We start from the raw sequence: 27,954 nt of genomic DNA on the forward strand, positions 1-27,954 counted from the left end.
AATAAAAGGCCCGGGCAAGGTGGTTTAGGCGGCTCGAGGCCTCCCTGCACCAGATTTGGGGCTCAGGTCTGGGAATGTGCCTGGTCTTTGGAGGTGTTTGCTTTGGGCTGGGCTTAGAGAAATCCTAGTTCTAGTCTTCCATAAGAGGCCCTCCCACTCCAGGAAAAGGTTGTACTCAACTTTGGTGGAGCCCACAAGTCGCAGATATATTGAGCACACTGCTCGGTCTGGGCTGTGCCCGGTGATCTTTTGGACAGAGATGGGAAGACCAAACATATAAGCCGTGTGTGTGTGTGTGTGTGTGTGTGTGTGTGTGTAGCACTGAGGAGGATAGCTATCAGACAGGCGTCTGGGCCCCTGGGTACCCTATTGTATCCATTTCCTGTCTCTGCTGTTAACAAATTACCAAAAACTTAAAACAACACAGATTTATAACCTTACAGTTCAGAAGCCCGGAATCGGTCTCACTGAGTTAAAATAGTTAAACTCAAGGTGTCAGCACGGTTGTGTTTCTTCTGGAGGCTCCAGGGAGAATCTGTTTCCTGGCCTTTTCCAGCGTCTAGAGGCTGCCCAATTTCTTTGGATTGTGGCTGCATCTTTTTGGCTACTGTTTCTTTCCTTATCCCATCTCCTCCTCTGACTCTGATTCTCATGCCTCTCCCTCATAAGAACTCTTGTGATTACATTTAGGGCCCACCCAAATGACCAGGACAACCTCCCCACCTAAGATTTTCAGTTCAATCACATCTGCAAAGTCCATTTTGCCATGTAAGTGACATATTCACAGGTTCTGAGAATTAGGATGTGGACATCTTTGGGGGCCCGTTGTTCAGCCTAATATACCTATGTACACATATGTACAAGTCCATCTATCTATAATACTATTTACATATATTATTATACATAATGCCATATAATATATATGTACATATAACATGTAATTGTATATAACATTACACATATGAACATATGTTTAATATAATGGTAGCCTAGATGAAAATTCCCCAGGTACCCTCTAAAAGACGTAACTTTTACAATGACCTGTAGGAAGGATGATCATATAATTTTCCATCCACAGCAAGACACTTGAGAGTGAAAACAGACCCTATTAATAATTACAGAATCACAGACATAAACCAGGACATGTGGTCACCCTGCTTTTTTTTTTTTTTTTTTTTTGTGGCCACGTGACTTACAGGATCTTAGTTCCCTGACCAGGGATCGAACCCAGGCCCCAGCAGTGAAAGTGCCGAGTTCTAACCACTGGACCACCAGGGAGTTCCCTGGTCACCCTGCATCTAAGGCCCTATTTGATCTCCTTCCTCACCTCATTTCCTCTCACTGGTCCCCTCCAGCTACACTGGCTCCTTCAATCTTCCCATAACACACTGGGCACACTCCTGCCACAGGGCCTTTGCACTGCTGTTTCCTCTGCCTGGAAGGCTCCTGGCACTTTATCTACATGGCTCTGACCCTCATTTTTCTACAGTGTGCCTTCACTGAGGAGGCCTTTCTTGGCACGGTAGTGAAAATCATATAAAGGGACTTCCCTGGTGGTCTGGTGGGTAAGACTCCATGCTCCCAATGCAGGGGGCCCAGGTTCAATCCCTGGTCGGGAAACAAGATTCTGCATGCATGCTGCAACTGAGTCCGCATGCATGCTACAACTAAGAGTCCGCATGCCGCAACAAAGATCCTGCATGCCGCAACTAAGACCCAGCACAGCCTAAATAAATAAATAAATAAATAAATATTTTTTTAAAAATCATATAGAAAATTACTCAACAAACATTTCCTGTCCCCATTCCCTCCTTTAGTTTCCTCTTTATCACTGATCACGACTCTGTAACATACCATATATTTTGTGCTCTTTTTGGTTTTGTTTTCTTTGTTTTGTTTTTTGGCTGCGAGGCTTGTGGGATCCTAGTTCCCCTAACAGGGATCGAACCCGTGCCCCCTGCAGTGGAAGCACGGAGTCCTAACCACTGGACCACCAGGGACTTCCCAACATACCATATATTTTGATTGTTTATCTTGTTTATCTCTGGCCTCATCCACTGCAGTGAGGGCTCCATAGGACAGGGATCTTTGTTGATTTGGTTCCCTGCTGTACCCTCAAACTGGGAACTGTATCTGGCTTAGATTTGGCACTGAGTATAGATTCACAGAATGAAAGTGGTTGACTAGGAGACTTAAGGTTCATGGGTACACTCTATAGGTGATTTGGAAATTAAATGGGTGCCTAACACCTTTGGGTGTCTGATACAGGAGAATCCTGGATCACGTGGAAATCTAGCTGTGCACAGGTCTATGGATGAGCTATAGTGGGACATATGATTATACTGGAGCCCACATGAAGATCTACGGGATCCAATGGTGGGCACAGAGAATAGACAGGGGCCTAAAAACACACAGGGACCTCAAGGGGTTCTGGAAGTTTCTCTGTAGGAGGATCGTGGATCCTAAATGGAGGTATGGATCCAAGATGATCTAAAAACCGGCACCCTGGGCTGTGGGTGGATACAGGGTCCTGATGCTAGTGGGGAACGGAGGCCTGGGTGGACAGCTTGGGGGTCTGGGGGAACAGAGATGAGCCTTGGATCAGCAATTCCCCAAATGCTTTCCCTCTCTCTGCTTCTGTCTCCCTTTTTCTCTGCCCGTCCAATCTGTCCCATCTCCCCCCAGCATCTAGCCCTTCACCTGTATGTATCCCCCATCTTTTGTGGTCCCCACCTCTATCTCTCTTTGCCAGTCTCTCTTTCTCCATCTCTCTGTCTCTCTCCACTCCTCCCTCCACCTGTTTCTCTGTTTTGTTCCTCCCCCTCGGTCCCTTTCCATCTCTCTCTCCCCTTTCCTCCCGCTCTCTGACCCTCCATCCTTCCCCTGCCACCTTCCCCTGTGCCTTACCTTTACATCTTGCCCCTCTCTGCCCCCATCCCTCTATTTTTGTTAATTTCTCTCCCCCATCTCTCTGTGTCTCCACTGCTGTCTCTCTGTGGTCTCCCCTCCATTACTCTGGGTCTCTCCCCATCTCTGGCTCTGTTTTCTCTGTTCTTCTCTCTTCCCATCTGTCTCTCCATATCTCTCTGCCTCTATCCCCCACCACCTACTCCCTGTCTCTCCAACTCTCTTTCCCTTCATCTCGGTCTCTCTCCATTTCTATCTCTGGTTTTCTCCATCTCTGTCTCTCCCCATCACCTTCTCTCCCTTTCTTCATCTCGCTGTCTCTCTGACCACCACCCCCCATCTCTCCTGTCTCTGCCTGTCTCTGGCTGCCTGCGTGTTCCCCCATCTCCCTCTCTTGCCCCATCCCTGTTTCTGGTGGTCTCCATCTCCCTTGCCATCTGTCTCTTTCCCTGACGCCTGTCAGACTTCATCTCCCTTTGTGTAGCTCCACCTCAGCCCCTGCCTGTTTGCTCCGCATCTCTGTCCCTCCATCGTCTCTCCTGCATCCCTCCATCCCTCCCAGCATCCTCCCACTTCCTCTCCATCCCTCCAGCTCCCAGGCCCGCCCCCTGCCCCCGCTCCTCCCTCCCCCCTCCGAAAGGGTTAACTTTGGGGAAGGGCCCGGAGTCCCCGGATGGTGATGTCAGCGTGCGGGAGAGAAAGGACGAGGTGGCGGGGGGGAGGCGGAGAGGAGGAGGAGGCGGAGGAGAGAGGGCGCGTGGGGGGGCGGGGGGGACCTCGGCCTGCAGCATCCGCCGGCCCGCACCTCAGACCCCCCCGGCGGGGGGAGGCGCAGGAAGGGGGGGGCCGGCCAGGGTCGGGCTGGGGAGGGGGGGCCGCGCAGCCCCCCCGGGCCATGCTGACTCCCGGGGCCTGACCCCCCCGGGCCAGCCCCCCCTCCCCGAGCTCCGCGGCCCGCCGACTGGGGGGGGCCCAGCCCAGCCCCCTGGGGACCCCCGGAGAGGTGGGGGGCAGCCGGGGGGGCCGGGACGGAGCGGTCGCCGGCCCCCACCGGAGGGACGGGGCGACCGGCCGCAGGGGGGGCGGCCGGGGGGCCGGTCGGGCCGGGACCAAGGGCATCATGTCGTCCGGGGGCAAGGAGGGGGGCGGGGGCTCCCCTGCCTACCACCTCCCGCACGCACACCCACACCCACCCCAGCACGCCCAATATGTGGGCCCCTATCGGCTGGAGAAGACTCTGGGCAAAGGACAGACAGGTGAGTCAGGGGAGGGGACACCTGGCGCGGGGGCGAGGGGAGATGGGGGCAGAGGGCGGGACTCACGGGTATTCAAAGGGCAAGGGCTGGCCGCTCAGACCCCTGAGTCCCTCACAGAGAAGGGACTTGGGGTCCAGACTGCCGGGTGTCTAGGATGGAGGGGGTGAGGGCTCAGACTCTGGGGTCCTGGGGAGAAGGAAGCTGGGGGCCTGGACTCCTGGGAGGAGGTACTGGGGCCCAGAGGCTCCCACCCTTTGGGGACAGAGGTGGGGGGGGTCCGAGACCACAGTGGGAAAGGGACCTCGGCCTGCAGCCAGGGTCTGGGCCGGGAGCTGAGGTCCTTGGTGCAGTACAGCCGCAGGCCGGGGTGAGGTGCTGGGATGGGGGTGCGCCTCAGGAAGCTGCTTCTCTCTGCACTGTCCTCTGGCCTAGGAGGGCCTCTGTTGGGGTTACCGGGGGACTGACGCTGGGGCGATGAGGTCTACAGCACTCTGCCCCTTCTCCAGCATGCTGGCTCAGTGTGGGGGCCAGGAATGGAGAGGTGGAAAGGTGGATGCAAGTGGCAAATCCCTCAGGAGTGGCTGTGGATTGGGGGGGTCATCTTTCACTGCTCCTAAACCTCTGTAACCTCTTTCCTGCCAGGTGGGAGGTGGGTGGGCGTAAGACAGGAGCTGAACACCTGTGTTCTGGGTACGAGGTTCAGGATTGGGTCCAGGATCTCTATGAAGCTGAGGGTCAGGGCTGGGAGAGGATCAGACTCCATATCCTAGTGCAAAAAGTGTGAAGGTGTTGCTGACCTGAATTCCTGAGTTATGGGGGAGGAAGGGGCCATGGACCTGGACTTGGGAGTCTGAGGGAAGAGGGGCTGGGAGCTTGGACTCCTGGATCTGTGGCTTTGGGGCTTACCCTTGGGGAGTGGGGATACCCTTGGGGTGTGCATGCTTCCAGCTACAGCTGCTATTAAAAGAAGGTCAAAGAAGGGGATTGAGAGGTCGGTTTGAGAGGAGGTGGAGGAGGATGGTCTGGGAAGGGGGCAATCATAAGATTATATTCCTTGAGAGACATGGTGTCTCCAGAAGATTAAAGGGCAAAAAATTCAAGGAAGTGATGGGTTGAGAGAGAGAGAGGTTTGTTTGAAGGAGGCAGATTGGAGGAGACAAAACTACAGAGATTCAGTGAGGCTAGACTATGTGGAGAGAGGAACTTAAGATGAGGGTAGCTGTGGAGGGAGGGGGAGGCAGGTAGGTGGAGGGACAATCAGAAGGAACAGAATTGGGCAACAGGGAGCCGGAAGAGAATTGCGTTTGGTGGGAACGGCGGCTGTCAGCCCCCAGGCGTTCAGGTGAGAGTGATTCAGGCCACTGTTAAACAGCCAGCAGGGGAAGAAAGAGGAAACGGGGTGGCAAGGGGGGCTTAGGAGCCAGAGGCGGGGAGAATGCCCTAGGAGCACACCCCACATTTTCAATCCCGATCCCCCAGGTCTGGTTAAACTCGGGGTCCACTGCATCACGGGCCAGAAGGTTGCCATCAAGATCGTGAACCGGGAGAAGCTGTCCGAGTCGGTGCTGATGAAGGTGTGTCTGTGCGCTGGGGGAAGAGGGGACCCTTTGGGGCTGGGGGCAGGGAGGGAGGCAAGGCTGACCTCCATTCCTTTTCCCCCAGGTGGAGCGAGAGATTGCCATCCTGAAGCTCATTGAGCACCCACATGTCCTCAAGCTCCACGACGTCTACGAGAACAAGAAATATTTGTAGGTATTTATAGACACCCAGCCCCCCATGCGCTCTCCCCAAGTTCCTAGGGGGGGACATTTCCAGAAACAAGGCATGGAGGGGCCTGGGGAAACTTGAGCTCTCCTGGCTGGGCCACTGAAGGCCCAGTCCCTTCCTTACTGCACAAGGACAGCCCCCGCCACACACTCATAACACTCCTTGTTCCCACACTGAGCTGGCCTGACGCTACGGGCCGATTGTGCGCCAGCAACAGGACAGCTAAGCCTGAGCCATCCCGAGTGAGGGACACAGGCTGATCCTCCCCCTTCCTCTCCAGCCCCAGTCCCTCGCCCTGTTGCGCTGCAGGGAACACTCGATACTGGATCATCTTGATGCCCTCAGCCAGACCCAACTTGCTAAGGGCAGATCCCTTTCCTATATGCTAGGGCAATGGGGCCTAGCAAAGCCCCAGGCCTCTTCCCAAACCCCCTCTCTGGAGCATTGGAGGCTCCCTTCATCCCCCAGCATAACTCTGGGTGCTATGACTGGACACCCCAACAATGGTCTCCTGGGAGTTCTAAGTCTGCATCTCAAAGTTGATTACCCGCCTTAGGATTGGGGGTAGGGTCCAGCTGTCCGGACTCCAGACAATAGACCTTTGTCTGGACTCTGGTGACCCAAGGGACAGCTGGACTGGGCAGCGAGAGAGGGGACAACCCCCTGCCCCCACCAGGCAGTCCCCAGGATGAACCAACTCCAGCACCCATCAGATGCTAGGGTGGATTTCCCTAGGAAGGAAGCTGGCCAGCCCCAGGTGCTCATGGGAATTGTAGTCCCCAGGCTTCCCCAGGTGTGGGGCAGGGAGGGGCCATTGTCCCTTATTCGTGGAGCTATCACTCTCACTCCACCGTCCTTGTGGGGAGGGAGGGCCCATGGGAGTTTGTGCTTCACAGAGGAACCTTAGTTTTCCAAGAGCTCGTAGAAATTGAGCTTTTGTTTTCCAGGGGCTGATGGGAATTAGAGGTTTAGCCTCCCAGAGCCTGAGGGGATTTGGAGTGTTTAGAATCCAGGTGGCTGATGGGAATTAGAAGTCTCTATGCCCCAGAGGCTTATGGGAGTTGGGAGTTTTTAACCTCTCAGGAGCTGAAGGGAGTTGTAGTCTTTTACTTCACAGAAATTGACTTAGATTGGTGCACAAGGCACTCGTTTTTGCCAAGAGTTAATGAGAATTCAAGTTTCTTCATCCCAGAGGCTTATGGGAATAAGAGGCTTGGCTTCCCAGAGGGTAATGGGAGTAGGTAGGGGTTGGGGTGGGGGTCTTTATTTCCCAAAGTCCTGTGAGAATTGGGGGTCTCCTCCAAGTGCTAATGGAGTTGCATTATCTCCTGAAACAACTAGGAGTCAAAGTATTAATACTCCTGAAGTTGACATGGGAGTCTGTGCTGCCCGGGGCTGATGGGAATTGAATTTTGGCTTCCCAGAGGCTGATGGGAATTAGTGTCTCTTTCTCTCAAGGACTGATGGGAATTAGAGTCTTTACCTCCCAGGGGCTGATGGGAGTTGTAGGCTTTAGCTCACAGATGTTGACTGTTCATTTGGTACACACTGCAAATATCATTATCCAAAAATAGATTAAAATTCCATTATCTGCATCCCAGAAACTAATAAGAATGAGAACTTTGGCTTCCCAGAGGCTGATGGAAATACAGGGCTTTATTTCCTAGGGGCCTATGAGAATTGGGATCTCTGACCTCCAGGTGCTAATGGAATTGCCTTATCTCCTGAGGACAACTAGTCAAAGTGTTGACCCCTGAAACTGACATGCTGACCAGGGCTAATGGGAACTGAGTTTCTGCTTCCCAGAGGCTAATGGGAATGGGAGCCTCCTCCTCCCAGGGACTCATGAGAATTGGGATTCTCTGCCTCCAGGGGCCAATGGGATTGAGGTCTTGTGCGTTTGGAAGAGGGAGACCAGGCTCCTTGGTCCTCCACATGCCCCTCCCAGCCCTCTGCCTCCTCCATGTCCCCCAGGTACCTGGTTCTGGAGCACGTGTCTGGAGGTGAGCTGTTCGACTACCTGGTAAAGAAGGGGAGACTGACCCCCAAGGAGGCCCGGAAGTTCTTCCGCCAGATCGTGTCGGCGCTGGACTTCTGCCATAGCTACTCCATCTGGTGAGGGGGCAGCTTGAGAGAGGCCAGAATGAGCACTGCCCAGAAGGCAGGCCCTTGGGAGCACATAGCAGGCTGACTGGAAGCCAGAGTCCTGCAGCCCCCAAATAAATCTTTTATCCCTTTTTCAAAATTGGGATGTAAGTCTCACATAATAGGGAATTCCCTGGCGGTCCATTGGTTAGGACTGTGCACTTCCACTGCAGGGGGCATGGGTTCGATCCCTGGTTGGGGAACTAAGATCCCACAAGCCCCACGGCACGGCCAAAAAACAAAACAAAAAAACCCTCACACATCATAAAATTCACCCCTTTAAAGCATACACTTCAGTAGTTTTTTGGTTTTTTTTTTTGGTTTTTTTGCGGTACGCGGGCCTCTCACTGTTGTGGCCTCTCCCGTTGCGGAGCACAGGCTCCGGATGCGCAGGCTCAGCGGCCATGGCTCACGGGCCCAGCCGCTCTGCGGCATGTGGGATCTTCCCGGACCGGGTCACGAACCCGTGTCCCCTGCATCGACAGGCGGACTCTCAACCACTGCGCCACTAGGGAAGCCCTCATTGTGGTTTTGATGTGCATTTCCGTGATGGCTAATGATGTAGAACATCTTTTCATGTGCTTATCGGCCATTTGTATATCTTCCTAGGAGAAACATCTGTTCAGATCCTTTGCCCATTTTTAATTGAGTTATTTGTCTTTCTGTTACTGAGTTGTAAGAGTTCTTTATTCTAGGATAAGGGATAATTCTAGGAATAACTCTTAAGAGTTACTTATTCTAAGAACAAATCTTTTATCAAATGTATATTTTTCAAGTAATTTCTCCCAGTTTGTGACATGCTTTTACATTTTTATAACAATATCCTGTGAAAAGCAAAAGTGTTACATTTGTTGAATTCCAGTTTGTTGATTTTTTTCCTTTTACAATTCATGCTTTTGCTTTCCTATTTAAGAAATATTTGCCCAGGGACTTCCCTGGCAGTCCAGTGATTAAGACTCCACACTTCCACTGCTGGGGGCACGGGTTCAATCCCTAGTGGGGAACTAAGATCCCGCCTGTCGCGTGATGCAGCAAAAAAAAAAAAAAAAAATTGGGGGCTTCCCTGGTGGCGCAGTGGTTGAGAGTCTGCCTACCGATACAGGGGACACGGGTTCGTGCCCCGGTCCGGGAGGATCCCACATGCCACGGAGCGGCTGGGCTCGTGAGCCATGGCTGCTGGGCCTGCATGTTCGGAGCCTGTGCTCTGCAACGGGAGAGGCCACAACAGTGAGAGGCCCACATACCGCAAAAAAAAAAAAAAAAAAAAAATTTGCCCAGCTCAAGGTCACAAAGGTTTCCTCCTGTGTTTTCTTCTAGAAGTTGTATAAGTTTTAGCTCTTGCATTTAGGCCTGAGAACCATTTTGAATTAATTTTTGTATATGTTGTGGGGTAAAGGTTGAGGGTCATTTTTTTTTTTTGCACATAAACATCCATATGAAAAGATCTTCCTTTCCTCATTGAATTGCTTTCAGCTCTCAAAACAAGATATTCAATATGCAGCATTTTAATGATTAATTAAGGTGCAAAATAGATGCCTCCAGTTCATCTTTCAGCCTCATCTGTTTGCACACCTCCCTCTCTGGGATGGGGATCAGGGTGGAGGGGCTGAGACCTGGGAGTGAATCTTGGTGATGAAAAGGCAGCCCATTTAACTTGTCAACACCTTTGAGTGTCTAAACTCTGACATTAAAAACACTGGCCTCCAGGGGGCGATAGTCAACAGATTTAACAAGTATGACCCAGTTAAGGACCACTTCCAAGAGAAACTAGAATCTTCCGCCCCACCTCCCCCAGACATTAACCCTTACATCCTGAGGAGTTTGTCCCCAGGGTGGGGGGGGGACCAGTGATGGGCTTGGGGTGGCAGTATTTTTTTTTATTATTCAGTATTCAAATATTTGAATGTTTTAAGAACCAGCTCAGTATCATCTGCCTGCTTACCTCAAAATATCTCACTTCACACATATTCAAATATTTGTGGATAAAATGATACACTGTGTGGGGTCTCCTACAGAATCGTCCAGTGGGGGAAGGAGAGCATATGTAGGGATAGAGATAAGAGAAGACTTGCCCCGAATTGATAATGGGTGAAGCTAGTGGGTGGGTACATGGGGCTTCCTATATTCTCATTCCAACCTTGGGGCATGCTTGAAAACGTCCCTAATTAGAAGTTTCCAGACATGTCCCCCTCTGAGAATAGTGAATGGGGCCTTAGCTTCCGGGAAGAGGGCAGAGGCCTGAGTCCCACCATCCTGTCTCAGCCACAGAGACCTGAAGCCTGAGAACCTGCTTCTGGACGAGAAAAACAACATCCGCATCGCGGACTTCGGCATGGCGTCCCTGCAGGTGGGGGACAGCCTCCTGGAGACCAGCTGTGGGTGAGTGGGGGCCCGGCCTCCTACGCCTCAGGGAGGGGGTCAGAAGCCGGCCAGAAGCTCATACCACCTCTCTCTCTCTCAGGTCCCCTCACTATGCATGCCCAGAGGTGATTAAGGTGAGTGAGGGGCAGGTGGAGGGGAGAGAGGAGCGGAGGGAGCCTGGGAGAGATGAACGTCATGGCTGGTCCTTCTCCCTTCCAGGGGGAAAAGTACGATGGCCGCCGGGCAGACATGTGGAGCTGTGGAGTCATCCTCTTCGCCCTGCTTGTGGTAAGGCGTTCCTCACCTCTCCTGCCCCGTTTCTAGAACAGTCCTGCCTGGTGGAAGCATAGAACATTTACTTCCATCCTCACCTCAGGGGTTGTTTCCCAAATATTTAACTGGTACCAGGAAGGTGGGGGTATTCACAACAGAGCAAAATCCTGGGAGCACCCCTCTCTGTGCCTGGAGCTAACTGTTCAGTCACAGAACTGTGAGATAGCCCAGGTGGGTTCCCCGGAAAGGGATGGGGCAGCCAGGAGGACTTGGAGCACTTGGGAAAGTGGTTGTTTACTAACTGATCCTGATTACAGTACTGTAATGATTAATAGAACCAGACTGGGGAATATCAGCCCAGCTCCTACCACAGGGCCTTTGCACCTGCTCTTCCATCCCTGCCAGCCCGGTTGCTCACCTAGTTAATACTAGACTTCTTTTAGCTCTCAGCTCAATTATCGCCCTTCCAGGAAGCCTATCCCGGCCCCCTTCACTCCTCCCATATGGTCAGATTTCCTTGTGGTAGGCTATCTCCTTCCTGGCAGCTAACAGAGTTGTCATTGTGTATGTAACTCCTTGAGGGATATCTCTCTGTGATTTCCCCTCCTCTTCAAGGCCCACCCTTGGATTTAGGGCCCACCCTAATGCCTGGACGATTTCACCTCCAGATCCTCAATGAATTATATCTGCAGAGACCCTATTTGTAAACAGGGTCATATTCTGAGGTTCTGGTAGACATGAATTTTGGGGCCACACCACTCAACTTGCTACACTCCCAGATTCCCATAGGCCTCACTCATCCTAGTCTGTGCTCCAGTGTCACCTCAATCACTCCATCACTATATAGCTCCCTCACCAGCCTCTCCCACATGGGGTGTGAACTGTAGGAGGGCAAGGGCTTGCTTTGTTCACTCCTAGATCCTTGAGCTGTAATGGACGCTCACTTTTTTAAAATGAATGAAGATTACCCCTCCTGAAACTAGGGAGAAGCATGTTTTCATTTTTACTTGTTTATTTATTTATTTTGCCACAACTTGTGGGATCTTAGTTCCCAGACCAGGGATTGAACCTGGGCCATGGCAGTGAAAGCCTAGAATTCTAACCACTAGGCCACCAGGGAACTCCCTGGGAGAAGCATGTTTTTAAAGGACAGCCTCCAAGCTGCGGCCCCAGCCTCTTAGGCGCTGGAGCCAGACTGCCCATTGTCAAATCCCTGCTCCACCACTCAGAGCTAGATGGTCTTGGGCAAATTGCTGGATGGCTCCGTGCCTCAGCTTCCCCACCTGCAAAGTGGAGATAGTACTAGCTCCCTACCTCTTGGGGCTTGCGGCGAGGACTAAATGTGTCAATGCGTGTGAGGCGCTTAGGCATTCGCCTGGAATAAGCTCTCGTAAGCTCTGTGTGTGAGGGGTCTGTTATTTCTCACACAGGGGGCTCTGCCCTTCGACGATGACAACCTCCGCCAGCTGCTGGAGAAGGTGAAACGAGGCGTCTTCCACATGCCCCACTTCATTCCTCCAGACTGCCAGAGCCTCCTGAGGGGGATGATCGAAGTGGAGCCGGAGAAAAGGCTCAGCGTGAGTTGGGGGGGCGGGGATGGAGGGACAGTGGGTGGTGGGGACAGAATCCCTAGGGGAGTCATGAGGATGGATTTCCAGACCTGCCCGTCAGTCCCTGGGGTGACGGCTGGGAGGGGCATCGCTGGCCGAGCCCTGACCCTGGGGTCCTGCCCACCTACCCCGACACACACACAGCGGGAGTGCGCATGTGCTTACCGGCCCTTCCGAGGCGGAGCGGAGCGGGGGCAGGTTGCCACTGCGCATGCGGGACCCGTAGCTCGGCCGGTCCGGAGTAGTCAGAATGCGCCGCACAGCCGCCACTAGGGGGAGACATGAGCCGTCGTGCTGTTGTACTGCCCTTGGTTGGGGGAAGGGGAGGGGAGGGGGCACGTTAGGGACCCCCAACATCACCCAGTCTGCTTTCACTGCGTGCCTACTGTGTTCAAACGATCTCACTTCTGCTCCTCTACGACCCACGCCCCTCACAGCTGGAGCAAATTCAGAAACATCCCTGGTACCTGTGAGTATGGGGGAACTGGACACCTGGGTCCCTGGCAGAGGGAGAGGACCCCAAATATCGTGGGTTCCCAAAGCAGGAGAGCCGGCTAGGGGGCGGAATGCCGAGGGTCTTGAATAAGGAGGGGCTAGGGACTCGAACTTCTGGGTCCTAGGGGAGGAAGACAGAGGTAGAGAAGAGGTTGGTGCCGAACTCCTGGGCCTGGACTCCTGGGTGTGAGGGGGGAGAGGCCGGGGGGCCCGGACTCCTGGGTTCCCAAGAAAGGAGCAGGCTGGGACCCGGGACCCCTGAGTCTCCGCTGAAGGAGATGCCCGATTCGCTACAATTCTTCTCCTCCCCAGGGGCGGGAAACACGAGCCGGACCCGTGCCTGGAGCCAACCCCAGGCCGCCGGGTGGCCATGCGGAGCCTGCCATCAAACGGAGAGCTGGACCCTGATGTCCTGGAGAGCATGGCTTCACTGGGCTGCTTCAGGGACCGCGAGCGGCTGCATCGCGAGCTGCGCAGCGAGGAGTAAGACCCCCCCACTCTAACACATAACACCCTGGCCACATGGGGTGAGCTGCTGCATCTCTCCCGACAGCCGGCAGGGGGCGCGCCGGAGCCTTGCACACTTGCAGACTCCCCTGATGGGGAGGTCCAGGCCGCTAGAAAGGGCGTGGCTCAGAGCTCCCCCGAGGAGCTGTTCTAGGGGGAGCCTGGAGGGGGTGGTAGGACCAGTGGGAAAAAGAAACGATGCTGAAAAGTATTAATAGATGCTGAGGCCAACTTAGTGCCTCACGTAGTGCTTACATATAGTAAGTGCTCAGGTGTTAGCATAATTATTAATAACGTTGAGTAAAATGAGGCTGAGATGTACACTGAGACAAAGGGACCAACCCTATTGATACCTAGGAGAATGGAACCGTAGACAGAGAAACTGAGTGGACTGAGCCCCACAGAGCCACAGACATAGGGAGGGGATGAGACCATCTCTGGGGCCTGACCTTTGACCCCAGTGCTCTCCTACCCACCCCCCATCCCCCATAGGGAGAACCAAGAAAAGATGATATATTATCTGCTTTTGGATCGGAAGGAGCGGTATCCCAGCTGTGAGGACCAGGACCTACCTCCTCGGAATGATGTTGGTGAGAAGGGCAAGGCTCGGAGTCCAGACCCCAGATTCCTGAGGGAAGAAAGGGCTGCAGGCCTTGAGCTTCTGCGTTTAGACTCCCTGACTTGCTCTGTGACCCTTGTCAAAACCCCTCTCCACTCTGAGCCTCAGTTTCCCCATCTGTACGAGTGCCATGTACAGCTGGACCAGTGTATCTTTTGATTGGGTTGAAACTCTCGGCCCTCAGACCCACCCCGGAAGCGTGTGGATTCCCCCATGCTGAGCCGTCACGGGAAGCGGCGGCCAGAGCGGAAGTCCATGGAAGTCCTGAGCATCACGGATGCCGGGGGTGGTGGCTCCCCGGTGCCCACCCGACGGGCCCTGGAGATGGCCCAGCACAGCCAGAGGTGGGAACCCCTGCCCCTCCAGTGGGATCCACAGCCCTGGGTGGAGAGGGAGTTCAGGGCTCTAACCCCATACCCACCTCAAAGGTGCTGTGTGATTGGGACAAGTCTCCTCCCCTCTCTGGTCCTCGTTTCCTCATCTCAAACGAGTGTGGAAGGGAGAGGACATCTGAGCCTTCTGAAACCCTCCCACCTGATTTTTTTTTTTTCTTAATCTGTCCTGAAAACAGATCCCGTAGTGTCAGTGGAGCCTCCACTGGTCTGTCATCCAGCCCTCTGAGCAGCCCAAGGGTAAGGCCAGGTCCCAAATGGATTAAGAAGGGGTAAGGGAGTGAAGACACTGTGGAGCGAAGATGAAACAGCAGAAATTACAACTCCCATGAAGTCTTGGGATGATGCCTCCTTGCCCCTAAAGGGCCAAAGACCCAAGGCCTCATTAGTATTTTAGTCCATTGGCCATTTCCCACCTTAACAGGATTGCGTTTTCAGTGTGTCTGAAGGGTTCCATTTATTCAGTTAACAAAAGCTAGTTGAGCGCCTACTGAGTACTAGTCACTGCCGGGTTTACAGTCAGCATGACAGAAAAAGTCCCTGCCCTCCCCCACAACAATGGGGGTTGGGGGAAATAATTGGACTACAAGTTCCAGCATGCTTTGGGGTGCACCTCTGTGAGTGTGTGCTAGTGGGCCTAGAGCCTCCTGAGAGTTGAGTCCACCCTCTCACCCGACTCCACCACTCTGCAGAGTCCGGTCTTTTCCTTCTCACCGGAGCCCGCTGGAGATGAGGCCCGGGGTGGGGGCTCACCGACTTCCAAAACGCAGACGCTGCCTTCTCGGGGCCCCAGGGGTGGGGGCGCCGGGGAGCAGCCCCCTCCCCCCAGTGCCCGCTCCACACCCCTGCCCGGCCCCCCAGGCTCCCCACGCTCCTCCGGGGGGACCCCCTTGCACTCGCCCCTGCACACGCCCCGGGCCAGCCCCACTGGGACCCCAGGGACAACACCGCCCCCCAGCCCCGGCGGTGGCGTCGGGGGAGCCGCCTGGAGGAGTCGTCTCAACTCCATCCGCAACAGCTTCCTGGGCTCCCCACGCTTTCACCGGCGCAAGATGCAGGGTATGGAGGTCCTTTGCGGGTGAAGGGGGTGGGGATGTGGACTCCTGAGTCCTAATATGGGGGTGGGGGCTGGGGTCTAACATCTGTGTCCCCGGGAAGGAAGAGGCTGGCGGCCTGGACTCACACATCCTCAGTGAAGATGCTGTTGTGAGCAGAGATTCAGGTGTTGGGGAGAGAAGAGGCGGGGCCTCCAACTCTGGAGGAGGAGCTCGTCTGAAAGACACGCCCCCTTCAGTGCTCTGGCTCACCTTCCCATTGGCTCATAGCTAGCAAGCCTCACCTCGGGAGGCGTGGCCTAACCAGGGGCCCATCCCTAGAAGGAACATCATGCCTGTGCCATTTGGGGTTTAGCTGCTGGGAAGTGAATAGACTCGGGTCTGGAACCTCTGGTTGGAGGCTACTGCTGGCCTGTGTGCTGGACACCAGGATGATGGACATATGTTGACCATGCTCTCCCCTCCCCAGTCCCCACTGCCGAGGAGATGTCCAGCTTGACGCCAGAGTCCTCTCCAGAGTGAGTCTGACAAGGAAGGGAAGAGGGGCCTGAGGGGGGATTTCATTCCCTTAGCCCCCTCCCGACCCACCTCCAACCATCCCCTCCCACTCAGGCTGGCAAAACGCTCCTGGTTCGGGAACTTCATCTCCTTGGACAAAGAAGAACAAATATTTCTCGTGCTAAAGGATAAACCTCTCAGCAGCATCAAAGCGGACATTGTCCATGCCTTCCTGTCGGTAAGGGTCCTGGGTCCCCATGCAGCCTCGCCGCCACAGAACTACAAATCCCAGCAGCCTCTGGGGTTCACCACCTTAGCACTGGCCTGAGTTCCACCTGGGGCTCATGAGAATTGTAGTTTTCCAATCCGAGTTGGGTTTGGTCGTTGTGGGGGCATGGAGGCAGGAGAGGTTTATTGCGCCCTGGAGCTTGGAATTGGTGAAACAGGATCCTGAATTACAATTTCCCACATATTAGCATCCACCGAGGACTAGTGAGTTGCCATTTCCCTACCACCAGGTCTGAGATTGGCAAAAGGAATTACTTTTTCCAGTGGACTCTAGGGCTGTCCACTGGGTCCTGTGGTTTTTTGCTTTAGGGGCTCATGGGACTTAAAGTTTCTGAGACAGATGTGACTTTAGCCAGTGTTTGTGGAGGAAGGAAGTTTGTTTCATGTGGTTCTGGAGCCTGGGGTTGGCACCAGATATGAGAGTCCTTATTACCTCAGGATTCAGTTGCTCAATCATTCCTCTGATACCTTGTTTATAAGGCAGAGAAAACTACAAATCCCAGCAGACAGTGGGGCCTCCCAATGCCTTTCCTGTTATTCTTTCCCCCTGGTGGCTGAGGGGACTGGTAGTTCCTTGGGCAGAGCTGGTCATAGAGCTGCTCATCTGTCTCCTGGAGTCAGGTCGCTGAAATCACCCCCTCCTTTTGTCCCCCACCTCTCTCAGATCCCCAGCCTGAGTCATAGTGTGCTGTCACAGACCAGCTTCAGGGCTGAGTACAAGGCCAGTGGTGGCCCCTCCGTCTTCCAGAAGCCCGTCCGCTTCCAGGTGGACATCAGCTCCTCTGAGGGTCCAGAGCCCTCCCCCCGGCGGGACGGCAGCGGTGGTGGTGGCATCTACTCTGTCACCTTTACTCTCATCTCCGGTAAGTTTCCCTTGGTGTGGCTGCCCCCAGCCTGGTGTGTGGGATGCTCAAAAGAGCTGAGATAGGGTAGCAGCCCAGGAGGGCAGCAAGCAGGAGGAGGAGATGGTGCTGACTCTGTGAGCCCTGCCCTCCCAGACCCCCCCCACATCCTCTCCTTCACAACATGCCAAGTGCTTTATGTGCACTACTTCCTTGAAGCTTCCCAGCAGCCTTTGAGGTTTCACAGAGAAGAAAACTGCATCCTAAAGAGGTAAATTGACTTGGCCAGAGTCACATGGCAGACTGTGACAGAGCTGGGGCTCAACCGCGGCCTCCTGACCTCAAAGCACTGGACTCTTCCTAGATTAAGACTGTGGTGCTCTGCTGTCAAAACTCATTCCTACACCCAGAGCAGACATCACCAATCGATCACAACACTTCTTTCTGCTGAGCTCTGCTGCAGGCAGCCACAGCCAATCAAGAGTTGGCACAAGAGATGAAAACCACAGAAGTGCCTTGCTTCCAATTCTACTTGGTCCCTGAGTCCTGATAACAAGAGTTTGGATAATGAGGAATACCTCTGTTTGTTGTCCTTGCCACCAATCTTAACATGGCACATCTGGGAGATGAGCTTGCTCCTAGAGTTTTTAACCAAGCTGCTCTGGGGCACTGGGGAATTACATCACCAAAATGAACTATGGCTCCTTTTTTTTTTCTTCTTTAAAGACTAACATGCAGAACTTGCTCAATGTTAAGATTTTTTTCCCTCCCATTTATTTTTCTTACGTTTCTGGGTCTTCATGGCCTCAACTAGAACCCGTTTACATAGAAAACAACGCACATCATTATTTTAAGTCGAATCTTTCTTAGTCCCACTTGCAAACCATGAATTTATGCCCAGCCCCAATAGGGAGATTTTGAGGCAAGGGAGAAGAGTCCTTTACTGGGTGGAGGGACTGGTTCCACAGGGTGGGAGCGCCTTCCCTGTCCCCAGCCCCAAGTCAGTCTTACTGATGGAAAAATTAATCAGTCCATCTAAAAAAACAGAAAATTTTATTCAAGGCAAACTGAGGATTATAATTGGGGAACAGCCTTTCAGAAAGCCTTAGGTGATCAAATATTTGGTCCCTCGATGCAAAGGTGGTTGCTTACTTGCCCTGAGTCCATCCTGTCCCTTGATGTTGAGTTTTAATAGCCAAGTTATTTCTTTCCCTTTAGGGGGTTGTACTAGTAAGATGTCTGGCATGGACTAAAGGTCAATTCCAAGTTGTCCACTAGGACTTACGCCACTTTTATCTTGCATTTGCATTGTGCATGTTCATTATTAGGCAGTAAATATAGGCCTCAATTAACAAAACTAGAATTTAATATCCACTGAAATGTAATCTTTTTCTTTCTAAAATTACTCTCACTTCTACCAAATATAGCCAAATTAAGACTAATTTGTTTGCAAAATAAGTCTGGTTAATTGACCACATAAACTGTTTTATTTATTTATTTATTTATTTTTCTTAATTTATTCAATTTATTTATTTTTGGCTGCATTGGGTCTTCATTGCTGCACTTGGGCTTTTTCTAGTTGCGGCCGGCAGGGCCTACTCTTCGTTGTGGTGTGTGGGCTTCTCACTGCAGTGGCTTCTCCTGTGGCGCATGGGCTCTAGGCACACGGGCTTCAGTAGTTGTGGCACGCCAGCTCAGTAGTTGTGGCACGCCAGCTCAGTAGTTGTGACACACAGGCTTAGTTGCTCTGCGGCATGTGGGATCTTCCCGGACCAGGGCTTAAACCCGTGTCCCCTGCATGGGCAGGTGGATTCTTAACCACTGTGCCACCCGGGAAGCCCCTATTTATTTACTTACTTACTTATTTTCTGGCCTCACCACACAGCTTGTGGGATCTTAGTTCCCTGACCAGGGATTGGACCCAAGTCCACAGCAGTGAAAGCTCACATCCTAACCACTGGACAGCCAGGGAATTCCAAACATAAGCTGTTTTTTTTTTTTTTTTTTTTTTTTTTTTTGCGGTACGTGGGCCTCTCACTGTTGTGGCCTCTCCCGTTGCAGAGCACAGGCTCCGGATGCGCAGGCTCAGCAGCCATGGCTCACGGGCCCAGCCGCTCTACGGCATATGGGATCCTCCCAGACCGGGGCACGAACCCGTATCCCCTGCGTGGGCAGGCGGACTCTCAACCACTGCGCCACCAGGGAGGCCCCCATAAGCTGTTTTAAATTGGCTGTGCTGGAACTTTTCATAAAGGATCTCAGATTGAATTTTTTTTAAGAGTATAGTTGATTTACAATGTCATGCTAGTTTCAGGTATACAGCAAAGTGATTGAGTTTTACATATGCATATATTCATTCTCAAATTGAACTTTTTTTAAAGATTGATTTATTATTATTATTATTATTTTTTTTTTTTTAATTTTTGGCTGCATCGGCCTTAGTTGCAGCAAGCGGGATCTTTGTTAAGGCATGCGGGATCCTTCATTGCGGTGCGTGGGCTCTTCGTTGCAGAGCACAGGCTTCTCTCTAGTTGTGGCGTGTGGGTTTTTTCTCTTCTCTAGTTGTGGCGCCCGGGGTTCTGGAGTGCGTGGGTTCTGTAGTTTGTGGCACGCAGGCTCTCTAGTTGAGGCGCACAAGCTCAGTAGTTGTGGTACGAGGGCTTAGTTGCCCCTCAGCCTGTGGGATCTTAGTTCCCTGACCAGGGATCAAACCTGCATCCCCTGCATTGTAAGGTGGATTCTTTACCACTGGACCACCAGGGAAGTCCCTCAGATTGAACTTTTAAAAAACCTCTTGAGACCAGGAAATCCATGCCAAAGATGTGTCACAGATTCCACCCGAGATATCTATGTATTTGGATGAATTCCTCTCTTTTTGAGGTCCCTAAAATACTTTGGGCTTCTTGCACCTGTCAGGAGGTGGCTTTCCTTATCTACCTGAGAAAGCTGCTGGGAACCTAAGAGTTTCCAAAATCTAGAGACAACAGGTAAAGAGAAAAGATACATGTTTCAATTCTGCTTATAAAGGAATAATTTACCAAATTGCTGCAAGTCAAGTCATAATTAGGTTGAGGGGAAGGGTTTCCTTATATCTGGAAAACACAGATTAAAAACCAGCAATATTTCAGGCAAAACCCCCAAATTATAACCATATTCATCAGTTCTCTCAGTCCTATGTGACTAATTCTTTTTTTTTTTTTTTTAATTTATTTATTTTTTAAATTTTTGGCTGTGTTGGGTCTTCATTTCTGTGCGAGGGCTTTCTCTAGTTGTGGCAAGCGGGGGCCACTCTTCATCGCGGTGCGCAGGGCTCTCACTGTCGCAGCCTCTCTTCTTGCGGAGCACAGGCTACAGACGCGCAGGCTCAGTAGTTGTGGCTCACGGGCCTAGTTGCTCCGTGGCATGTGGGATCTTCCCAGACCAGGGCTCGAACCCGTGTCCCCTGCATTGGCAGGCAGATTCTCAACCACTGCGCCACCAGGGAAGCCCCCTATGTGACTAATTCTTGATCTTAATCTTCATAACAGTTTTATGAAGCCACCAGGTTTTCCATTAGTATGCTTTAATTTCTTACCCAGTTCAGCAGTATGATCTGATAGTTATCAGAAACCTGTACTTGGGCTTCCCTGGTGGTGCAGTGGTTGAGAGTCCGCCTGCCGAAGCAGGGGAGACGGGTTCATGCCCCAGTCCAGGAAGATCCCACATGCTGCGGAGCGGCTGGGCCCGTGAGCCATGGCCGCTGAGCCTGAGTGTCTGGAGCCTGTGCTCCACAACGGGAGAGACCACAACAGTGAGAGGCCCGCGTACCGCAAAAAAAAAAAAAAAAAAAAAAGAAACCTGTACTTGTCAAACAGTCCTTTCTATGAATCTTCTTGACGATGAAGCATTTTTTTTGGCAAAAGCATCAGAGTACAACAATAACTGTCTATAAATGACAAAAGACTTTAACAGTCAAGGTTAAAGACCTGTTTCCAATGTGATTGACAAATGAACTTTGTTACTGCTGTGACATACGTTTTAAAATAATTACTAGAATTATGATTGATAACATTTTAACAGGACATACCAGATTTTTAGGAATTCCATATAATTTCTAGAATATATATATATTAATGACATTTGTCTGTGTGATACAACCTAAGAAATTTTATAACCTCTCATTTGACAATGCTTCCCATGTGATTTAACATACAAAATAAACTTAATTAGTTTAATATTTCTCTCTGAGATGCTCCAGGGGACCTCTCTGAAGCATCCCAAAGTTAGCTAGCGGTCAAAAGAACTTCGGTTAGAATTTGATATTTGGAAAGTTCGTCAAAATATCAAAAAGAGGACTTCCCTGGTGGCGCAGTGGTTAAGAATCCGCCTGCCAATGCAGGGGACACAGGTTCGAGCCCTGGTCCAGGAAGATCCCATATGCCGCAGAGCATCTAAGCCCGTGCACCACAATTACTGAGCCTGCACTCTAGAGCCCGCAAGCCACAGCTGCTGAGCCCGTGTGCCACAACTACTGAAGCCTGCTCGCCTAGAGCCTGTGCTCTGCAACAAAGAGAAGCCACCGCAATGAGAAGCCTGCGCGCCACAGGGAAGAGTAGCTCCTGCTCGCAGCAACTAGAGAAAGCCTGTGCGCAGCAACGAAGACCCAATGCAGCCAAAAATAATTAATTAAAAAAAAATCAAAAAGATTTCAAAACAATTGGTCAAGTAGGACATAGGTCACCGTATTCACTTAACCAAAGTCACAAAAAAAATTTCAAAAGCAAATACTGAAAGTTGTAACAGATTACCAGCTAAAGAAACTTTACAATCTGTTTTTAAAAGCAGATCAATATTTTCAGAAAACTTTGTCCTCTTAATAGAGAGAAAACCAAATTCAGGTTTTGTAACACTTTAATACCAAAATTCATTTACGGGAATTCCCTGGCAGTCCAGTGGTTAGGACTCGGTGCTTCCACTGCTGAGGGCCTGGGTTTGATCCCTAGTCAGGGAACTAAGATTCCACAAGCCGCACGGTGTGGCCATAAATAAATAAATAAATAAATAATTCATTTACTTAATTAAATTCAATTTAATCTTAGCCAATCCTGAACATGCACGGAACTTTTTCCTCGGGGTTTCTTTTCCCTTAACAAAAGGTATTTCCCTTCTTTATACTGTCTTTTACTGAAAACATACCTGCCACTTTTCTTGCATACTGAAACGTTTATTTTGGTAGCTTTAGTTACATATGCATAATTCTTAACCTTAAAACTTAGTTTCTAGCACAAACTAAGTAGTAAGCAAGTATGAACTTTTACATTAGCATCCCATAGGTTAGCAAACTTATAAATACTGTTTATAGTTTCTAGAAAAAGTGGGTTTTTTCCCACAGAAAATGTCTTAGTGTGGCATCAACCATATTTATTTATTTGTTTGTTTGTTTGTTTGCGGTATGCGGGCCTCTCCCGTTGTGGAGCACAGGCTCCGGATGCGCAGGCTCAGCGGCCATGGCTCACGGGCCCACCCGCTCCGCGGCATGTGGGATCTTCCCGGACCAGGGCACGAACCCGTGTCCCCTGCAACGGCAGGCGGACTCCCAACCACTGCGCCACCAGGGAAGCCCAACCATATTTATTAATAGTCCTAATTACCTTTAGTTTCTCTGTAAAAGGAAGCATATATTCAGTAATTACTGTTCCAGTATCTTATTTAGAAAGGATCTGGATATTCAATGGATTCCTGTAGTTTAACTTAGTTTAGCAAAACTCCATGAAGTTTCAAGTTATCAAAATCTGGCGAGACTACTTTAGATAGACATTCCCAAAACATAATTTTTCCTAAAGAGTTTACCTAAAAGTGCTTATCTCATTTACATCTATTTTATTTACTGAAAAGTTTCATCACATCTAGTTATTTTTCTTGCTGACAAACTTTGTAACAGGAATAATATCTCATTTATTTCATTTCTAGTAAACCTAGGTACAATAAAAATATTACACTTAACGCTGATGACTCTAAAGACATGTCTGTCTTAATGCAACAAGCTTCAGCTAAATTTAGTACCAGATACTAATGCTATACTCAATATTTCCCAGTTCACGCAAATCTGAAAGTCATTGGGGTTCGTTTTTTTCTATTTCTGAGAATTTATATAAAGTGCCTAATTTCCTTTCCTTGTAAGTGTAATTTCCACTTACAAACTAATTTTGGCAATAACACGTTTTCAACACACGTATACAGATACATACAAACACACAGACAGACACCCCACAGTTTCCATTCCAGAATGTCAGCTATGAATCAGTTACAAAACAGGTTGGATTCAAATTACCTGTCTCCCTTTTGTTCTTTCTTTTTATAAGAGTTACCTTTCCTGAAATTTGCATTTTAAAAAGATGGTGGAATTAAGAGTTCCTGGAGGAGACCAGGTAGAATATTTGCATATCAATGGCATAGGAGGAGAAAGGCAAGTTCTCCTAGAAGGACTTTGTTCTCTTAAGGCCAGAATTTTTTTTTTCTCCAATACTTAACAAGCCTCTTAAGATAAAGAGGGAAGGTTTTGGGAGTGGTAAAAGGATTGGTGGGTTTTGGATTGTTTCTGGAGCCGCACCTCTGGTCCTGTAAAGACTAGATTTGTAAAACAAGGACAGTTCTTAATTCCTAAAGAATTGGGTGGCCACCTCAGTGTTTGATCAATGGACTGACATACCCATTCACCTATGTTGGAATGTTTTACTTTCCCTCGTTTAGCTTAGGTGAGAAGACACCCCCCACCCCCCATATTCCTATCAGGCTCCAAATTTCAGCTGTGGTCAGTTTAGTCATACTGGTGGCCTCCCATCTTGGTAATCCATTTACAAACACTTTTGAGCATCCTCCCTGGGTTTTAAGAAATTGTTTAACTGTGGCCAGTCAGTTAGGCCTTTGATCTGAAGAGGCTCACCTACAGCCTCAGGTGGTCCCATTTCTAAAGGTAACCATTTAATGGCATCGTCAGAGTGGACAGGCACTTCAGACAGGATTATTAGAATGAGTACTAAAATAAAGGAGGATAGGGGGAGCATAAAGCTTTAGTCACCTTTTATATCATTGATCTTTCATTAGCCTTCTGCAACAAATCTTTCAGAGACCTTTTTTTTTTGGCCACATCATACAGCTTGCGGGATCCCCGAACAGGGATGACCAGGGATCGAACCCCGGGCCCCTGCAGTGAAAGTGCTGAGTCCTCACCACTGGACCACCAGAGAAGTCCCTCAATGAGGCTATTTTGGAATTTTGAAGACTTTCAAAATTCTAAGTATGAATGAAAATAGGAAAATAAGATGAGAGGTCTCTAAAATTTTACAGTTTAGAAGTTTTCCCAATTCAAAAGATCCTAGAAGCTAGCGCTACAAATATTTTCCCCTGCTAACCTAATTTTAAAAAAGAGAAAAACTCTTAACTACTGTCGTTTCCAGTAGACCCTGCGGACAGAGGTCCAGGAGACTGCAGGGTTTAACTGTGCATGAAAAATCAGTTTTGGGGTGCTTAAAGGAGCCCATCTTGGGGACTTCCCTGGTGGTCTAGTGGCTAAGACTCTGTGCTCCCAATGCACGGGACCCGGGTTTGATCCCTGGTCAGAGAACTAGAACATGCCGCAACTAAGAGTCCGCATGCCACAACTAAAAGATCCCACGTGTTGCAACTAACACCCAGTGCAGCCAAATAAATAAATAAATATATTTTTTAAAAAAACGAAAAGAAACCTATCTCGGCCATTTCAGGACAGATTTCCTTTAATTCCAATTAAGTAGTTGCAAACATACATAAGCGCAGCTGGTATTCCCATTGGTGGCTGTCTGAACGGGAGATGTTTGGCCTTTGAGGCACAATTTCCCATTATTAATGTCTAATTCAGCCTAATGTCTAATAGCCTAATTCAGATGTGAAATATGATCTAAACAACTTTCTGAGGGCAGTGTGGTGGATTGCATGTGCACTGCATCTGAGTCTAGCTCCCCAAGGAGTTACCCGTGGGTTACTTCGACTCTTTTACCTGTCTCAGTTTCTCCCTGCAACAGCCTAAAACCATCACAGGTGCTCGGAGTTCTAGGTTGTCAGCCTCTGTTGCCCATCCCCCCTCACACCTCCACGAGCAGTATTTACTTAATGGTTATGGTGGGTCTCCCTTTTGCTTAAGAGCTGAATAATTCAGTCTCTCATTTCACTAGCAAAAGTTTTGTTCAGACCGCATAGCAACTTGTTTTTTTTTTCAATTCAAGCCAGATTTCTTTATTTTATTTTATTTTTTATTTTTTGGCCTCACGGGGGGCGGGCGGCATGCGGGATCTTAGTTCCCCAACCAGGGATCTAACCCGCGCCCCCTTGCAGTGGAAGCCAAGGAGTCTTAAACACTGGACTACCAGGGAAGTCTTCCGTTCAAGCCAAATTTAACAAAAACCCAGCCACCTAATGTTTCCCTGGGCCTCTTGCCCAGACCCCCCGGTCCTGCCTAGGGAATACACCGGTGCCCCTTAAGACTCCAAGTCTTGAGTGAAAACAGCTCGAATAAAATTTTCAGAATCATCACTCAAACAATGAGATCCAGCTATCAGGAAAACTCGTCAGAACACCTGAGGAGTACCGAGAAGCTGGGGGGGGCCCAATGGGCCCATGCTGGTACTTAGCGTCGGTTCCGGTAGACTCCAGGTGCCCTCTGGTGGGTGTCTCTCATATCCTGCCGGCTATGCCATGCACAGCAACGAAAAAATTAATCGGTCAATCTAAGAAAAAAGTGGAAAACTATTCAAGCCACAGTGAGGATTATAACCCAGGAACAGCCGCTCAGAAAGCTCCGAGACTGTTCTGCCATCAGAGGTCAAACCACAGTTACATAAATTTTTGAGACAGAGGGCTGTACATTAAATGGCGTGTTATTTTGACAGTTTACACAATCCAGGTACAAAGCGAGTAGTGGGTCATGGGTCTTCGTGGCCCCTGACAAGATTAAGAAGGTTACCTCCTAAGCAGGTGTGGTTAATGCAGATGCACAGCACACACTAAAGGGGAGGGAGGAGGCCCAAACTGGCAGAGAAAATTGTTGCGTTTGAAGTTTCTCGTCTTGTTGTAAAATATGGATTTTGTTTCATCAGTCTGTTTCCCTGCCCCTTCCAGGTCCCAGCCGTCGGTTCAAGCGGGTTGTAGAGACCATCCAGGCTCAGCTGCTGAGCACTCATGACCAGCCCTCCGTGCAGGCCCTGGCAGGTGGGAGGCACCTTGGGGCACCCATGGGGCGGAGGGGAGACTTCCTGGCGGCCAGGTGCTGCGGGGGGGGGGGGGGGTGTTACTGGCGAGGCTTCAGCTGTGGGGCAACAGGGCCCACCTGCTGTCGCCCTTAGGTCCTACCTGCAATGCTGGGAGCAGGTTCCCAGAGAGGCTGGGGCCTGAGCTCCGAGGGAACCAGGCCATCCTGAGCCTGAGAAGGCCTCACCAGGGAGGGAACCTCCAGGGATCCCCAAGGGGATGACCCATCTCTGTCTTGGAGGTAGCGGAGCTTTCCGCTAACAGAGGCTCCTGGACTGTGTTCTGGAGGAGGGTGGCCGGCCATCCTGGTTTGCTCAGGATGGAGAGGTCCCTGGGATGCAGGAGTTTCAGTGCTAAAACCGGGACAAGTTGGTCATCCTCTCTGCAGATGCTCAGACTCTTCTGGCCCTGCTGGGCCTGGCTTTCAAGGACTTGGGCGTCCCCCCAGGAGCGGGCGAGGTCTGTGCTCCAGGGGGAAGGGACTTCCCTTCACCCACCAGCCCCGGTCATCGGGAGCAGAATTCCCTAGCAAACAGGGATCAGCGAGGCCAGGGTCACAAACAACAAACTGCATAGTTCAAACAACAAGTTATTATCATACAGTCCTGGAGATCAGAGGTCCCGCATGGGCTAAGCAAGCTAACAGCAAGGCACCTGGAGGGAGGGCCTCAGTAGCAGGGAGCTGGAGAAACTCCACCTTCTGTCATTCTGGTTCCCCAGGGCAACCAGAAGTGAGGAAGGCCCCCTGAACCTCTCCAGACCCGATTGCCAAGGAAAGCTGGCCTTGACAGCCAGAGTTCCTAAAAGGGCATGCATTCAAAGATGTAGGACGCACAGTCACCCAGGGCCCGAGCCACATGCCTTATAAGGGGAGTGGGGCAATGGGGAACCTCTGGGTCTGCCCCAAAGAGGGGGAGCCCCATTGGTGGCTATGGCAACAAGGCCTCCAGCAATCAGTGTCTCTTAAGGGGCTGGCCTCTGCTACAGGTACTATTTTGGGTCCTACAGAAACTACTGCATGGCTACTGGCAACCAGCACTGCCACCGCAGTCCCCTAGTCCGGGGCAGTGAGGCCCCACAGAAAGCTAACCGCAGTCATGCAGGCCCAGCTGGGAGAGCCCGAGACCCCCAAACAATCTGCTGTGGGCTCCACTGGGCCCCATTAACAACCAGTGGAAAGTAATGGGGCCCTTTGGCCATGATCGGGGGACTCAGACGGTGCTGTAACCAGAGTCTCTGAGGATGTCTCCTGAGCTGGGCCTGCCAGGTCTCACTGGGGCGTGGCCTGGCTTCCAAAGCCTTAGGTTTGGGGGCGCCTGGGCCATGTGCCTTGTTGGTCTAGGGAAGCCAGGCCTGGTTGCTGGCGTGTGTGACCCCTGGCAGCCACCTCCCCTGCTGGAGCACATCCCTGGGCTCGGTACCCCTGGGGTTCCTGAAGCCAGATCGCTTCCTCCCCCACAGACGAGAAGAATGGCACCCAGACCCGGCCTGCCGGGACCCCGCCCCGAAGCCTGCAGCCCCCGCCCGGCCGCCCAGAGCCAGAGCTGACCAGCTCTCCCCGCCGAGGCCCCCCTAAGGACAAGAAGCTCCTGGCCACCAACGGGACCCCCCTACCCTGACCCCAGGGGGCCGGGGAAGGAGGGGCGCCCCCTCCACCCCCCTTCCCTGCCCCCCAACT

At 51.2% G+C, this 27,954-nt stretch overlaps 1 protein-coding gene across 1 annotated transcript; it reads left to right on the top strand.

The window, feature by feature from the left end:
- Positions 1-4,012: 4,012 nt before the first annotated feature.
- Positions 4,013-27,895, top strand: BRSK1 (BR serine/threonine kinase 1; the record flags this gene model as incomplete). The annotated part of the gene is made up of 19 exons (XM_079723034.1): positions 4,013-4,163; positions 5,643-5,737; positions 5,826-5,911; positions 7,905-8,045; positions 10,338-10,454; positions 10,537-10,570; positions 10,656-10,724; positions 12,140-12,286; positions 12,757-12,788; positions 13,127-13,297; positions 13,814-13,911; positions 14,125-14,284; positions 14,512-14,572; positions 15,025-15,391; positions 15,857-15,905; positions 16,000-16,123; positions 16,838-17,036; positions 26,148-26,237; positions 27,738-27,895. The coding sequence occupies exons 1-19, from the start codon at positions 4,028-4,030 to the stop codon at positions 27,893-27,895; spliced, it is 2,334 nt and encodes a 777-aa protein (XP_079579160.1). The 5' UTR covers positions 4,013-4,027.
- Between the last annotated feature and the right edge of the window lie 59 nt (positions 27,896-27,954).

Source organism: Hyperoodon ampullatus, assembly GCF_949752795.1.
Source record: "Hyperoodon ampullatus genome assembly, chromosome: 18".
Lineage (NCBI taxonomy): Eukaryota > Metazoa > Chordata > Mammalia > Artiodactyla > Ziphiidae > Hyperoodon > Hyperoodon ampullatus.